This window comes from Astyanax mexicanus, chromosome 2 (genome assembly GCF_023375975.1).
Source record: "Astyanax mexicanus isolate ESR-SI-001 chromosome 2, AstMex3_surface, whole genome shotgun sequence".
NCBI lineage: Eukaryota > Metazoa > Chordata > Actinopteri > Characiformes > Acestrorhamphidae > Astyanax > Astyanax mexicanus.
In genome coordinates, this window is record NC_064409.1 from 72,140,021 (window position 1) to 72,156,815 (window position 16,795).

Consider the following 16,795-nt stretch of genomic DNA (forward strand, 5'->3'; position numbering starts at 1 on the left):
CGAATTCTTCATAACAAGCATATAAAAGTCGTTAGTAGGTTGTCTCAGTAGCTAGATAGCTAGCTATCTTACTTTCCTGTTCAACCTTAAATGGTGCAACAGATGGCAGGGGCTGCAGCATTTAAGGGGGAATGGCAAAATAAAATCAAATCAAATAAAAGCTAATCAAAGCTAATTTCAGCTCCCCTTCAACAGAGGGATTAATGAAAGGACAAAAATAATTAATTTCTGCACCATCTCCCCCCTTTCTAAAGACATACAATAAAGCCCTAAAGTTAACTAGTTAACCAGCAGCAGCTAGATTACACTCGAAAACAAGGATAGGAGTAAGTGGTAGGGCCAAGGGGTGAATTGGGATTGGGTCTTTTCCCTTAAAATTTATATTTTTTATTCTCTGCTTGCTTGCCTTTCCCACAAATGGCCACAGTAAGGTAGCTGTGCATTTTCACACTGTGGTTTATCGTCAAACCGGTCTATCAAATCAATCAATCAATACCTATCTCTCTATCTACCTATCTCTCTATCTACCTATCTCTCTACCTATCTCTCTATCTACCTATCTCTCTATCTACCTATCTATCTCTCTATTTATCATGCTGTTAGTCAAATAATAAGTAGTAGTCATGTTGCTAAGCAACCTATACCTACTGTTAGAAAGCCACATGGGAAACTATCTGAAATAAATGGCATCCAGTGGCTTAAAACCATCACTTGCATTTATTAGAAAGGCAGTTAGTCACCAGAATCAGTGCTATCCAGTCTAGACTTACTCAATAGTATCCTAAGAGGGAAATAGCATTTTCCTCTTTCATAGTACCAAACCATGAGGTCTAAACTGTGGTGTCAACCGAACTGTGAACCGAACCGTTAACCCCCATATTGGATGTTTTATAAAATGTTCTATACCTGGACTACCAATTTACTGCGTACCACCTATCACAAAGTACCATGCTTACCTTCACACTGCCAGGATTACTGGAAAGCCCTGCTTAGCATACCTTCAACGTGAACTTTACGTATTTGGCAGTTTTGTGTCAGAAGCAGCCTTCGAGTCACACTAACACTGATCACAAAAAATACAGCAATGCAATAAAAACACTAACAGAAAGTACAGGATCATTCCCCCATCTTTGTTCCTCACTGAATATGATTCTGTATGGCACATGATGAAATGGTTTGGCAGCCAACACAATAACAGCGCAGTCCTGACGTAGCTGAACAGTGAGTAAATATATCACAGAATACATCATCAATAAATGGAGTTGCAGACTGGCTCTCTGTTCATGCTGAAGAACCTACTGTTCTACCGTTTTTTTTTGGTGAAAAAGGCCCAATTCCATTTCTTCACTTGGCCCTACCTCACAAATGTAAGTAGTTTCATGGCACCAAACTGTCTGCTGATTAAATCATTGCCTTTGTTATTATTTTATTCTTAATAAAACAACACCAACCCCAATCACATCACTGTCCAACTGCTTCTGGACTGCACTGTTTTCAACAAATGACAAAAAATACTGAAAGAGCACCTTCATGACAAGTCTTCTCCTAACACGAACGACATCAAAGAAAACCAACAAATCTTTCATGATAAAAAAAGTCACTAGGTAAAACGTCTTACAAAAAAACGACTGAGTTGGGATGTCCTTGAGATGAGGTGGAGAAACTTAACTTTGGCACACTGAAGGTGGCTTTATAATGGCGGAGAGTGGGATGGCCATGGCAGTGTGGCCATGGCCATGGGGCTTTTCCTCTCATAGTCCTTTATTGAAGTAGACTCTCTCCACTCCTGGATGACTGGCACGGATCTTCTCCTGAAGCTCGGGCTCCAGGCGGCTCAGGGCCATGGAGCTGTGGGTGATCACACGGACAGAGGAGTTAAACACAGCTAATTCTCAAACTCACATCATACATAAAGGATCTACCTGACCATTCAATGCTGTGAAATGAGTCAGTGGCTTTCAGAGGGTTTTAAATGAGGCCACTGCAGATGAAGACTTCTATTTTAGAGTCTATAAAACTGATGTTAATTATAAAGGCATATTATATGTACAGAGTTCAGACTGTGTGCTCAACTCTGTCCTTTTCCTCTATCTGTCTAAAATGTTTCTGCTTATGTAAAAGTATATGTATCTACTAGGGTTGCAGCGGTAACCGGTTTCACGGTATACCGTGGTATTAAAATGCACGGTTATCATACCGTGTGTGTTTGCTTATTACCGGTAAAACGCAAGCCAGCGGAGAAAGTCACCCGCGCATGCGCAACTCTGCTCCGCTTCAGCTACTCAGCACACAGCGGTGAGAATGGCAGAAAGTGCATCAGACTAGAGCTTAGATTCTCTGCCCGAACCAGACCTGACCCGAGGACCGACCCGAAATCGGGTCCGTTCGGGCCGAGATTTCCCACCACATTCCTCGGGCTGGGTCGGGTTGGGCTCCAGAAAATAGTCTGAGATGTAGGCATCTGTTTTTTAATTATATATTTTATTTTTAAATAAAGCTCTGGTGTGATAATCACAATGTTAATGCTAAGTAACCAATTATTATTGTTAATGAAAACGAACCAAATAACGAAAACTGAAAGTGAAACTTAACTAACTTATTTATAAGCGCTGTTTTCACTCCCGCAGTTCTACAGCGGGAGGTGTTGTGCCGATTCTGTCCACGAAGCGGGAGTCGGATTGAGCAGGGAGTCGGATTCGGCATAACAGCGGCAGCGCGGCTGCACCTCGCGGTCCGCGGTGTTAGTTGTAAGCGCTCGCGCTAGCCGCAAAATACAACAGAAAACACTGAGAAACTGCAGAATTATGAATTGGACTAAAATGACCACGAGGAGATAAAAGAGAACCTTTACCTGTGAGTAGCTCACATCAGAACACGCAAATCTCTCTCTCTCTCTCGCACGTGAACTTCTCCGCACTGTGTTTAGCTGTTCTTAAAAATCATTTTTATTAAATAATAGTTCTATGCTTCTATGTTAGTGTTAATTAACATAATTCTGATCATATTTCGCTCATTCAAACAGCCTGAAAACAGACTTGTAATCTTGTAATCAACAAGCTTGTAATCAATGTGGCCGTAGTCACAGCTAAAGGAGGAAATACATCAAACCTGTTCTCCCATCTCCGAGAACACCACCCCGCTGTGCAGCGCAAATTATGTGTTCAGTTTATAATTTTACCTAAATAACCTAAATAAAACTTCTTTGTAGTCGTGCACAACCCATGCGGTAAGCGCCCGCAAAAGCGCTGAGTTATCCGAAATTTGGGCACGCAGGTACAGGCGTGAAGTGCGTGCTACGATGGATTCACGTGTCCGTGTAAAGGTCCTGGCCGGACTGGATGTGAAAGACGCCATTCATTTACATGCGTTAATTTTCAAATTCTGACGTGCCTGTTTTTCATATGTTGAAGGTTTTAAGGTGTGAAAGCCTTAAAATAGAAATCTCTATTGTGAGGATCATGTCAGAAATAAATCCCCTCTTTCTGCAGTATCTGGTTATATACCAACTTTTTTTATATATATATACACTCTTAATGCCCTTAAGAGTAGTGGAAAAACATGGTTTCCTTCACCTGATGGTGTAGTTTCTACAATAAATAGTTAATTGAACAAAAAAACTTTGTTGTAATTTCTTTAAGGGTCAGTTTAATAATATATGTAACAAACTGTGATACCGTGATAACCGTGATACCGCGGTATTTTCCGAGACGGTTATCATACCGTGAAAATCTCATACCGTTGCAACCCTAGTATCTACTGTAACAATGTTCAGTAAATACTGTAATTTCCTTTGAGGTCAATACTGTTATGGGAGAGGGAGGTGCAGAACAAAATGGACATTTATTTTGGACATTTTATATTTATTTACAATTTTTTTTTTTTTTTAAATTATATATGTTTATTTGATTAATTATTTGTAAATATGTTTTAATAGTGTTTATATTAAAAAGGGTGTGCTTGTTGGTTTGGTTCTCCACAGAGGAGACTGAAAAATGGGTGGGTGCGAAACTTTTTTGTTGCTGTTTTTTGAGATATTATATATATTTTTTTTTTTCTTTGGCTTTAGTTTTAGACCTCTTTGCTTCTTTTTGTGAGCCTTTTGCTTCTTCTAAGATCTTTTCTTTCCTTTTATTTTCACCCTCTGTTACTGGTCACCCCTCTATAAAGGTGCGACGAGAATGAGTGGTTTGACTGGGGTTTATATAGAGTGCTGCACAGGTGTAGCTGGTTGCCACTGATCACCGCTGGGGATTCTGGAAATTGGAGTTTTGGGACCCAACTCTTTTTTTTTCACTTATTTTTCCCCTCCGTTGCGCAGCTGCACCACTGCCCATCCTAAATACAGTATTTCTTTAATATTCTGCATTGAGGAGGCACTTCAAAGCTCATTCAACAGTGCAGAGTTTATGTATGGAACAGTTCTTTGGAGCAGTTCTTACCTCTTCTGTGGGAACAGTGCACAGCACAGTGGAGTGGCAAACACCAAACTAAACAGCAGCAAAAAGACACAAAGTCACACACAGTTGTCGTACACAGGCCGTAAGAAACACTGTAAATAGCTGTTTAGTTCACCACCAATCCATTTTTGGCAACTCACCAAAATCCCACCAAGCCGACTTGAATGGGTGCACTCATCCATGGGAACCTCTGAAAAGAGCAGAAACAGAAATCAGCCCAGCAACTACGGCAGCGCTTCTGTGGGGCTATTGTGAGTAGTAATGTACGCAGTGAGATGTGAAACACTGAGGGTCTTACTGAGCATGCTCAGTCCAAACTGCTCAACTACAGTGTAAAACACTGGCCTGACAAACCAGACCTGGAGGAACGCTCACCTTCAGGAACGCTTTCTTTTCCAATGAGTTCATTAAAAACGGAGGAATAGCTACAAGATAAAACACAAAAAATATTAGATACAGAATTTTCTTTTACAATACTTCCCAACTCCACTCTTCCTCCAGACTCTGCTCTCTTGATTTGTTTTAAATGTAATGTACAATTTACTGATGGTCAGTGATGGTTTGGAGAGACATGTCATCTGCTGGTGTTGATCCATTGTGTTTTATTACCAAGTCTAAAGTCAGTGCAGTTTTGTTTTCCCACAAAATCTTACTGCACTTCATGCTTCCCTCTGCTGACAACTTTTAGAGATGAGGATTTCATTTTCCAGCAGGACTTGGCACACTGCCCACACTGCCAAAAGTACCAATTGGTCTTACATAATATTCTAATTTTCTGAGACATTGATTTTTGGGTTTTCATTGGCTGTAAGCCATAATCATCAAAAATATAAGAAATACATGATTTGTGAGCAATACATCTATATAAAATATGAGCATATATGAGTTTTACATTTTTGAATGAATTACTGAAATAAAGTAACTTTTCAATGACATTTACATTTTTTGAGAGGCACTACTATATATCATCCATCCAACCATCAATCCATCAATTTATCCATCTATAGTTTAAGCCATCCAACCTATCATCCATCCATACATTTTTTATTGATCCATACATCAGTATCCATCAGTTTATCAACAAATTTATCCATCAAGCCATTCATTTATTTATATATAACATCCATCCATCCATCAAGCTATGATTTAAGCCTACTATCGAACTACCTATGGATTAATTATTTATCTATTTATCTATCTAGCCAGCCATTTTACTATCTAACTATCTAGCTGGAGGTTTATCTATCTATCCATTTATTAATTTATTATCAGCTTATCTCAATGGATTTAGCTTTTTCTTTTTATATTTATATACTGTCACATTAACAAATTAACTGCCACTACACATCAATTATTATATTATTACATAATGCTCCTGACTGCATAATTCTAAGTAGGTATCGGTACAGGCGAGTACAATAATATGTATCATTTTATATGTACTTAAAGCTAAAGATATCTATACGTTTTGGGATTTGGAGGATTTATGGCCCTCTCTGGTGAGAATGGGTAATTGCACCGAGCATGCAGAGGAATTATTTTAAACTAGGCGGGTGTGATGCGTTCTCCTTTCAGAGTGGATGAATCTGATGAGAGAGAGAGAGAGCTCAGTCAGAAACTTCACTTCAACTACACACTCTGATTTTACTTTGAGTAAATGAGCTACTGAACTCTGAGTTTCCTCTTCTGAAGTCTCCATTGCTCCACCAGCCGCTCGCGTTCAGTAAAATCGAGCCGGATCCTCTTTTAGAGGCTGTACGTGTGATGTAGGTACGCAAAGACGTGTGACGTGGCCAGAAGAACCCTCGCGAAAAGCAACCAGACACCCCACTTTTTGTGAATGAATATATCAGGCTTAGCAGGGATGGTCGTTCCAGAACACTGGTACCATTAAACACAACATTTCTCTCTTTTTCACTCAGAAATACTTCTGCTTTCAGTTTATAAACAAAATAATACAGAATGCCACTATAAATATAACATTTTACATACATCATGAGGAATTCAACATGATATAATATTGCCATCTGACATATTTCTGCTATGCTATCTATTTATCAGCCCATTTATGGATTTATCTATTTAAACTGAAACACTGACCCATTCCAGGAGAGGCCATGAGGATTCTGGAGATGACCACTTGTGAGATAGCCTGTTGTGCTGCGTTCGTCGACTCTCCTAACCGATTATCATTCTCATCTGTTACTGGAATACCGTGCTTCAGCTCCCTGTCAGAGAGATACAACACAGATACTCAAATTCACTATTCTTTCAACACAATCAGACCAGATACACACAGAACAAACTACTTTAATAAGTTAACAAGCAACCATGTAGGGGTTTAAAAGTTCCTGTCACTTACCTTTGCCTCATCAGAGGAATATTGATACAGTTAGCAGCAGCTACAGCAGCAAATGGCACAAAGCGGCCCAGAAGTGGAGAGACATGCTAGAGAAAAGACACATCTTAATGTTAATACATAAGAAAATCAATGTCCATCCTGCAATGGAAAGTTTAAACATACTATTGGATCTCTACAACAAATGGAGATTATCTGAATTAATCTGATTAATTAATTTCCCTGACATCACATGATGACGCTGGGGAAATTAATATCAGTCCTTAAAGTAAAACTCTTTATCTAAGCTTAATTTCTTTCAAATAAACTTCTTTAGAAAAGTAAAAAAATATAGAGCAAAGCAAATGCAAAGCTTTTAGACCTCAAATAATGCATATTCATAAAGTATTAAGAGTTCAGACATCAATATTTGGTCGAAAAACCCTGTTTTTTAATCACAGTTCTCCTCCACCAGTCTTACACACTACTTTTGGATAACTTTATGCCACTCCTGGTGCAAACATTTAAGCAGTTCAGCTTGGTTTTATGGATTGTTATCATCCATCTTCCTCTTGATTATATTCCAGAGTTTTTAATTTGTTAAAATCAAACTCATTTTTAAGTGGTCTCATTGTTTTCTAGAGCTGTATCTATGCTGATGAGTGTGGTGGTCAACAGTGCTATCTTGGCAACACAGGTGCGCTGAGAAGCGTTGAACACTTCCAGGTAGCTGTGCCATTAAAATTGCTATATTTTATATATATATATATATATATATATATATATATATATATATATATATATATATATATATATATATATATATATATATATAATAAAAAATATAAAAAAAATGAAAATGTATAAACAAAAAATATCATATATAAATATAATCAAGAATTGCTCATTTTTCTCCGGCCTTTCACCACAGATATTTTTACTGTAAATATTAAGAACACTGTCATGAGGTTAAAAGATAAGTGGTTTTAAAAAAACACAGATACACAGAAACAGATAAACTGTGGCCTTGGAGTGCTTATGCAATGTGGCAGTCACTGATTCACTACTAGAAGAGAAGGTGACTGGGTAAATATTAGCGTGAATGTGGAATCTGTTACCTTTGCTAGAGCGTTCAGTCCTAAAGCTGTGGCCACAGCTCCTGTCGTGGCTGATACGTACGCTGTGCAGAGCTGACTGAACAAGAAGACATTAAAGACGATTAGCAATGCAGTTTTGGATGAGAAAAAAAATCTGAATTCTAGAATTGAAAGGACTAATCCACTTACTTTACTGTAATGGGAGCGTCCCCACTACGGTTTGTGTAATTGACTATTGCATTGAAGGACTGATTGATCCACTGCCAGAACAGAACAGCTGGGGTTGTCCTGAAGTTATAGAAAGAAAGAAAAAAAAACACATGCAGTCTATCATTGAGGGAAGTGAACTACTATTACAGTCTTATAGATTTTTAACATTACAAACAGTTCAACTCAAACAGACAGATATATATATATATATATGAACATGGTCAGTTTACATAGTTGGCATACACTATACAGACAAAGCATTGGAACACCTGCACTGTTTCTTCTGAAATCAAATGTATTCTCTCCTACTGCCAACATGAAAGGCTCCATCTTTTGGATCTTGTTGGAACAAATATAATTCTTTTCATACTAGTAGGAACCTGCACCCAAGTTCTCACTCACCTGTACACCTGTACTCTGTGATGTGACAATATATATCTTGAATCTTAAAACAATGAGTATAACTGTGGTGCTTTATTAAGAACAATAGCATTATTTTAACTGTTTAAACTACAAATTTTTTTAAGCATATTTAAAAAAAATAAATATCAGCATTAGATTGTCAAAATTAAATTATATTATTGGTGTCAATCAATTTTAGGGTTATGAATTAAAATCATTATTTTTTTATGCTGGAATTTCCCTGTATTATTGTGAGGGGACAGTACGAATAGTGTAGTGTGTTTTAGGTCTAGCAGACTAGATCATTTTGTGCTGTACTACATGCTATAATATCTCAGAGAGAGAGAGAGAGAGAGAGAGAGAGAAAAAAAGAGAGAGAGAGCGCCCACAAGAGAAAGAGAGGAGAGAGAGAGGAGAGAGAAAGAGAGAAAAAGAGAGAGAGAGAGCGCCCATGAGAGAAAGAGAAAGAGAGAGAGATAGAGAGAGATAGAGAGATAGTGGTTGAGAGACAGAGAGAGTGAGAGGGGGAGAGTGGTTGAGAGACAGAGCGAGTGAGAGAGGGAGAACAAGAGACAGTACAGAGAGGGAGAGAGAGAGAGTGGTTGAGAGACAGAGCAAGTGAGAGAGGGAGAAAACGAGAGACAGTAGAGAGAGAGAGAGAGAGTGGTTGAGAGAAAGAGAGAGAAAGAGAGAGAGAGCACCCACGAGAGAGAGAGAGAGAGAGAGAGAGAGAGGTTGAGAGACAGAGAGAGTGAGAACGAGAGAGAGAGAGAGACAGCTCGAGTGAGAGATGGAGAACGAGTGACAGTAGAGAGGGAGAACGAGTGACAGTAGAGAGGGAGAGGGGGAGAGAGAGAGAGAGAGAGAGAGAGAGAGCTCAGTCAGAAACTTCACTTCAACTACACACTCTCAGCCCGTGTGCTCAGAGCTTTACTTCTCATGGATGGCTAAAAGTAGAAAGTTGCTAATAACAACAATGTTACAGCTATACTTCTCGGTTGCAACACTCCTCAGAACATTAGTTCCGCATTACGTTCATTGGTTCCACAAATCTCCTGTAGACTGCCTGTACCGTTTATTCTGCATGCATTTGTGTGAACTGAACCGTAACCCCGTACCATGACAGTTCGTATCATTTTTATTTCAGAACCCTTACAGGAATCAATCCATCCTTTTTCTCTTTTATCCATCTATTTGCTCATTGCTGAGTTGACACGTTTGGTTTTAGTGAATACAGAGTTTTACTGAAAGACTCAGGTTGCTGCAGTGATCCCTGACTGCTGGGTCTTTCTGCTCCTCACCTGTAGAAGGTCATCATGCAGCCAGTGATGGTCATGTTCATGGGGACCTGAGCAGACATGCGGCCGATCACCAGCATCTTCTCCCCTGTGTCCGGGTGGAACGCAGAGTCAAAAATATACTTCGCCCTCCAGAGTTCATCTTCCGTCAGACCTGGAGACACCACCCCCTTTCTATGGAAAAAAACATAATCTGAATCAGTAAGCTATACACATACCGCGTTTAGTGTGTAAACGTTTAGCATAGCATGGAGCAGTGGCAGAAAGGGGAATAGTTAATAGCTGTAGAAATGATCTGGGTAATAAATCAAATTAAACTGCACCTGAACAGCCGTTTAACTTAAAAGGTCTCCTTCCGCTAAAACAATTTTTTCTTGTTCTTTGTGAAATACCATAGGTCCTTCTGAGTTGTATATGATGCTGCACATGAAACTGTTCTTCAGTCTCCCTTGTCTGTAGTAGCTAGTAAAATAAAAGCTTTAGGATTTTATGATGTAGAGCAGACTCTGGGGCTTTGATGTGGTGAAACTGCCCAAGCACATGGGGAGGAAAAGTAACACTGCTCATCACCCTGATAACACCATTCCCACTGTGAAACATGGTGGTGGCAGCATCATGCTGTAGAGATGCTTTTCTTCAGCGGGAACAGAAAAGCTGGTCAGAGTGAATGGGAAGAGGGGAGAAGGAGATAAATACAGGGCAAATCTAAAAGAAAACCTGTTGGAGGCAACAAAAGACTTGAGACTGGAAAGGAGAGTCACCAGACGATGACCCTAAACATACAGTCAGAGCTACAATTGAATGGTTAGAGCCAATGATATTTATGTGTTAGAATGGCCCAGTCTTAAATCACATTGAGCTTCTGTGACGAGACATGAAAATTGCATGTCTCCTTTTTGTTCCACATCGCAATTATGCAATACTTTGTGTTGGTCCATCACTTAAAATCTCAATAAAATCCATTTAAGTTTGTGGTTGTAAGGTGACAAAAAAAAGTTCAAGGGGTATAAATAATTTTGCAAGCCACTGAACATCATTATTATATCAGTGGAATCAATTGGTCTTTAAATGACCATAATATTGTTCATCATGAACATTTTAGGCCAGTATATGGTCCAATACAAACCATGTATAAACAACTTGTTTAACTAATGTTTATTTCACCACCTTTATGTATTATTACAAAAATATATAATCCTACAATATCCCAAAATGCTATAATAATCTGAAAAGACCTGTAAAGCTGAAGTGAGGTCAACATTCAATCATGTGGATTTGATGGTTCACTGCCTTGTTTCGAGATATGCCCAGAGGTTTTGCTTAGTTACCTGTAATCCTGAATGATCCTGTGTGCTTTCTCCAGCTGTTCATTGGTCAGGAGGATGTTGCGGGGGTCTGTGACGGTGAAGAAATGCTTCGCTCGGCCTATGAAGGTTCCCTGATCCCAGCGAGGCTCTTTGATGTTTATGGAGGTGGAGATCTCAGCAGCCATGGTGTCTACAGGAGATCAAAAACCAGGAGAGAAGTTGGAGGTTGGAGCTCAGTGGGGGTTTAGCAGGTTAAACACGTTTCGTACACGAGTCACATGCAATCAAATACAGAGCTTGGGGTCAAATGCTAAATGAGCTCATGTGGGAAACCTGGGGCTTCTTACAGTCTGTCACAGGGCTGTGTCTCATGACGGTGGACTTTTTGCCCTTTTGATGACCATGCTGACCGTCCGTGTCCTAAACTAACACTGGAGGAAGGGACATGAACGTGTTTTTTTTCCTCCTACAGAACAATGCTCACAGGAACCTCTTCCCCGGATCAAGCCGCTGCTGAATCAGCACCAAGCTGCTATGGAAACAGCTGACCAGCCAATCACGGCGGATTCGGCTTCACCGCCTCTGAAGCGCTTCGGTGGAGCAGCAGACAGCTCAGTTTTTAACCAGGCTGTGTTCTCTCACGTGAACAGCTGCTCTGATCTACACGGGGAAACGCAGAAACACGGGCAGCAGGCCAAGAACACCACGCTACTGCAGCAGAGCAGCAAACATGACCAGCAGAAGGAAGGACGAGCAGCCTGGAGCCTGACGGAGGGACTCAGAAGCCAACTAGGGCTGCAACGATTAGTCGATATAATCGACAATGTTTGTTGACTACAAATTTCATTGTCAACTAATTGTTCATTTGTAACAGTACTGCATTACACAAAGTGCTCTAGACAGAAGCGCAATAGGAGATGGGTAAATGGCTCACTCACACAGATTACACTCAACTTATTCTGTGCCCAAACACAACAGATTACATATTTTATCACCAAATATCAGTATATTCCACATTTAAAAACATCTGGATATTTAAATGCTTTTTAAATCTCAAGTTCAGCTGTTTTTCTGTTGTTTTAGATATTGAGGACATAGCAGAAATAATCGACACTTCAGAAAAAAAATTATCAGATTAGTCGACTACCAAAACAATCAATAGTTGAAGCCCTAAATCCAACAAAACCACCTGCATATTGAGAGTAGGAAATATGAAAGCTAGGGATAGCAAACGATATCGATATTACAACGATACAGTGATTCTCTACAATCACTCTTAATCACAGCATCTGTGTTACCGAAGAGGATAAAATACTCCTATATAAGCAAATACAAGGAATATTGGTGTTAAACTAAAAGAATTTACCAACCAATATGCTTCACCACAGGTTTCAATAAGTCATTAAGTCAAATTGGGGGCTTGTGTTATGGAGCTTCGAGCTCCTATGTATTTAAAAAAATATATATTAAGATTTAATGCTACTGTGCTATATGATAATGAATTAAAATGTAAATAATTAAAAATGATATAAATCTCAATACTGTTATTTTGTTCCACCCTGATTAAAAGTAAAAAAAATGAAAACCACGATTTGGGCCAAAGGACCAAAATTATAGCCAATCAAAAGAGGTGGTCTTGGTCTTGGAGCAACTGACCCATAATCCAGTTTGTTTGCTGCATTCATATTGGTCCACTCACCATGACATTTGGATACAATGTAAACAACAACAACAAGAAAAACTGCACAATTCCCATTATGTCAAAAAGAGAACAACAAAAATGGAATTACAAAGGATTTTGCACAACAAATGTATGCTCCTTTATGCTCCTAGTCTCTACCTGTACTGCTGATATACTGTTGTATTCTAAGCTGTGCTATAATGTATGTTATAAGCTGACATTACGTATGCCTACATACAGTGCCCCCATAATTACTGGCAGCCCTATTTAATTTAATTTAATGTGTTAAAAGCCTTAAAATAAGTTTAATTCTATTTTAGAAGCATAATCTCAGCCTGAAAAAAGCAACCTTCAACAAAAAAAATTCTGACTAAGAAATAATTATTTTTCATAAAATGACCTGGTCCACAATTATTGCCATTCTTAACAATTTCTTGGAAATAAATGTATTTGAATCATTCATGTCATTTCTACTGTAGTGGATAAAGTGGCTCAAAGTATCTAGGAACCTTTAATTAGTAATTCACCACTTCCTGTACCCCTGGGGTATAAATATGGCGTTACACAGAGGCCTATTTCTCTTACTCACTCTTAAACATGGTAAAAACAAGAGAACACACTATTCAAGTAAGGCAGATAGACCTAGATAACTAGAGAGTAGCCCCTCATTATAGTGAGGGAAAACAGCATGTTTATTTCTGAGGTAAAATAACTTTGAGGTTAATAGTTTTGTATTTCCAGTGACTGTTTGAAGCAGTGTGCTGCTGTTTTGACCTTTTTGTGAAAAGTTCTTCCAGACTTTGGACCTTTTTAGGTGTACTCTGTGTGAATTTGTGTATTTTCTCTCTCTCTCTCTCTCTCTCTCTGTCTCTCTTTACTGTGTGTTTGAGAGGATCTGGTCAGATTTCACACTAAGCTGACAAAAGCTTTACTGAAAGCTTTTACTTTGAGACAACTTGTATCAGAGCATCCCAAAACCAGTTGAAGCTCCTCTCAGAAGACACGAGTCTGTCTAGTTCCTCATAACTATATGTCAGTATAGTCATCATCAAGCCAAATCAAAAGATCAAAGCTGGTAACATGGTAAAACACAACCGCCACTTAAAATAGTAAAAATATATAGTGTTGTTACTTTTAGTAAGCTCTTTAGTTATCAGGAACAAGGTTGTGTAATGTTTTTATGGATGGGTGAAAAGGCCATAACAAAATATCACAATATTTCAGGGTTTTAACATGTATGCCTTGCTCATAAACAGTAACTTAACAAAGAAATGTGACAACATAAATCTACCAAAAACAATCTAGCTTTTGCTCGTATAATGGGTTAATGTAAGGGATTTAAAGTAAATTAAAGTTGGACCATTTTACAGCTTCTGCTACAAAAGCGTTTAAATTCATGGTTTCTCACCTCATTTACTGAACTCTCATTATTCAACTTTGCCAAGGGAAATCCTGTTTGATTATCTAGGCCACTATTAAGGCAACTAGACTGACTTCTATATAAGTTGAATAATAAGAAAGCATTACAGACTCTACATTTCCTTATTATTTAACTACTGCAATCACATACATCACATGATGTCAGGAACGACTGCACCCGAAAGCAAAATGCCTCCTTTGTGTCTCTGAAAGCTGAGGAGCTAATTTGATTAAATATTCAGCTGATTTGAGTTAAGTTATGGAACTAAGTTCATGTCTCCGTCTTTCAACACTCGCTCAAAACAGCCTGTGAACGAGGGGTTAAAAACTTCAAGCAAGCTTTGAACTCAACCTTATTTTGCACAAACTGATCCTGACTAATTACTGCCTTCAGAAGCCTTTCATTGGCTGAATGGAATGTGTCATACTTGGGTTGGAACTGATGACCCACCCAAATTTAACATTCTTGGCTACAAAAAACAGAGCTCTCCAATGTGGAGATTTCTCGTGTGGATGGTAAAAACTGAGCTTCATGAAAACGCTGACGCCGATACATCTGTACTAGCTTTATAGTGAACTACAAGTAATAAAACTACAACACTTACACACAGATAGCACTAGATTTAAGGTGTCCACACATAAACAAATGCAACTACTCTTCTATTACAAAATCAAATTTAGAATTCACAGGGTTCGAATCCTGTTCATGCAGCTTACCATCAGCTGCCGGAGCCCTGAGAGAGCACAATTTGCCTTGCTCTCTTTGAGTGCGTAGATGGCGCTCTCTCCCTACATCACTCCAAAGGGTGATGTCGCTAAGTACGAGGTGTCTGTGAGCTGATGTATCAGAACAAAGTCGCTGTGCTTTCCTCCGAGCGCGCTGTGATGCCACTTGGCAATGCTGCATCAGCAGCAGTTCAAAAGGCGGTGGCTGACTTCACATGTATCGGAGAAGGCATGTGCTAGTCTTTACCCTCCTGGTGTTGGGGAATCACTTGTGATAGGGGGAGTCCTAATGAGTGGGTTGGGTAATTGGCCTTGTAAAATTGAGACTATAATAACAATGAAAATAATGACAATGACAAGAATGTTGTCTAAAAAAAAGCAACAATGATCATTTTACTCCAACATAAACCTATAAATAACAAAATCAGAGAAACTGATTCAGAAACTGAAGTAGTCACTTATTTTTTTCCAGAGCTGTATTGTCCAACCCCTAGCATACACTTGTCAGCACATGTAAAACAATCTTTTGAGCTAGTCTTGTGTAACACCACAGATTATACTCCTGAACCCAAATGCACTAAAGATGTCTGGAGGAGCTGAGCTGATATTACCACTGACATACAACAGAACCTATTTATGAAAAATGCTGAGTTCATGCAATCTACACTCAATCCATGCATTGCATAATTGTATAATTTTGGCTAAATATTTTATTGGATCATTCATTATGGGTGCAGAGATCAGCCAATGACCGTGGTGGTGGTGTCTGAGGACAGGATGAACTTTGATCAGAAAGATGTTCAGAGTGGCTTATATTGCTTACATACACAGACAGAAAAAGAGAGAGAGAGAGAGAGAGAGAGAGAGAGAGAGAGAGAGAGAGAGAGAGAGAGAGAGAGAAAGAGAGAGAAGGAGCATGCACACAACCCCCCTCCCCACAAGGTATCGATTAACAGGGGCTAATTATAACCGGTGTGATCTATTCGCTGCATCTCTGGCTGTCAGATCAACATAAAGCAGATAAAGATGAACAGTCAGCTGTGCATCCGCACGAGCCGTCGTGTGCAATCCGTCCACGCCAGTTGCATCATTCCGTCTGCACATAGCAATGGAGGTTGGCCCCAAACCAGTCAGTACTGGTTACAGAGCTACAGCACTGGAGGAGCTGCAGCTGAATGGAGAGACATTGACAGCAGCAGCAGCAGATCCACTGGACACCCACGTGTATGTAACCCACGCATCATTAATAATAACACTGCAGCGCGCGCCCACCCTGAGCCCTCAGCATTTAACCACACAATCTGCAGCTGTGCAGCTGTGCAGCCACGAGCGTGCACGCGCGCGCACGCACGCGCACACACACACGCGCGCACACACACACACACACACATTCAGCCACAGGAGGGCAACCTGTACCCCAGCAGACCCTCTCTGTAATAACCCCTGCGGACCCAGCTTCACAGTAACAGACCATATAAAACCAGTATCAAACCAAATCCAGCAGCTCACTCACCTACAGTACCAGTCCAGCACACCCAGTCCTCCCAATCACAGCCCTGCCACTGACTCCAGCTGCTCCCCAGCTCATTGAATATTCATACACGAAAGGAGAAGCACCACTTTTCAAACTAAGAGTCCCTTAAAGAGCCCATACGCCGCACTTTCACGTGTTCATTTAATCCAAGACATCCTAAGTAGGGGTGGGCAATATTATATCGTATACAATATATCGTGACACAGAAATATCGTGATATTAAAAATTCATATCGTGATAATAGAGATGTTCTGTTTTAAAAGTAGTCTATTATTTACTGTGAAGCTTTATGTGTATTGATTGTATAATTGTTTTAGTTTGCAGTT

General features: G+C 39.5%; 1 protein-coding gene across 1 annotated transcript; it reads right to left on the reverse strand.

Moving 5' to 3' along the window:
* Nucleotides 1-1,738: 1,738 nt before the first annotated feature.
* sfxn1 (sideroflexin 1) lies at nt 1,739-16,530 on the reverse strand. The gene is made up of 11 exons (XM_022671993.2): nt 16,449-16,530; nt 11,131-11,299; nt 9,806-9,976; nt 8,082-8,180; nt 7,914-7,989; nt 6,820-6,905; nt 6,558-6,685; nt 4,833-4,882; nt 4,598-4,647; nt 4,440-4,487; nt 1,739-1,848 (listed from the first exon to the last, which is right to left on the reverse strand). Exons 2-11 carry the CDS (start codon nt 11,292-11,294, stop codon nt 1,752-1,754), a joined length of 969 nt encoding a protein of 322 aa, XP_022527714.1. The 5' UTR covers nt 11,295-11,299; nt 16,449-16,530; the 3' UTR covers nt 1,739-1,751.
* Nucleotides 16,531-16,795: the final 265 nt, after the last annotated feature.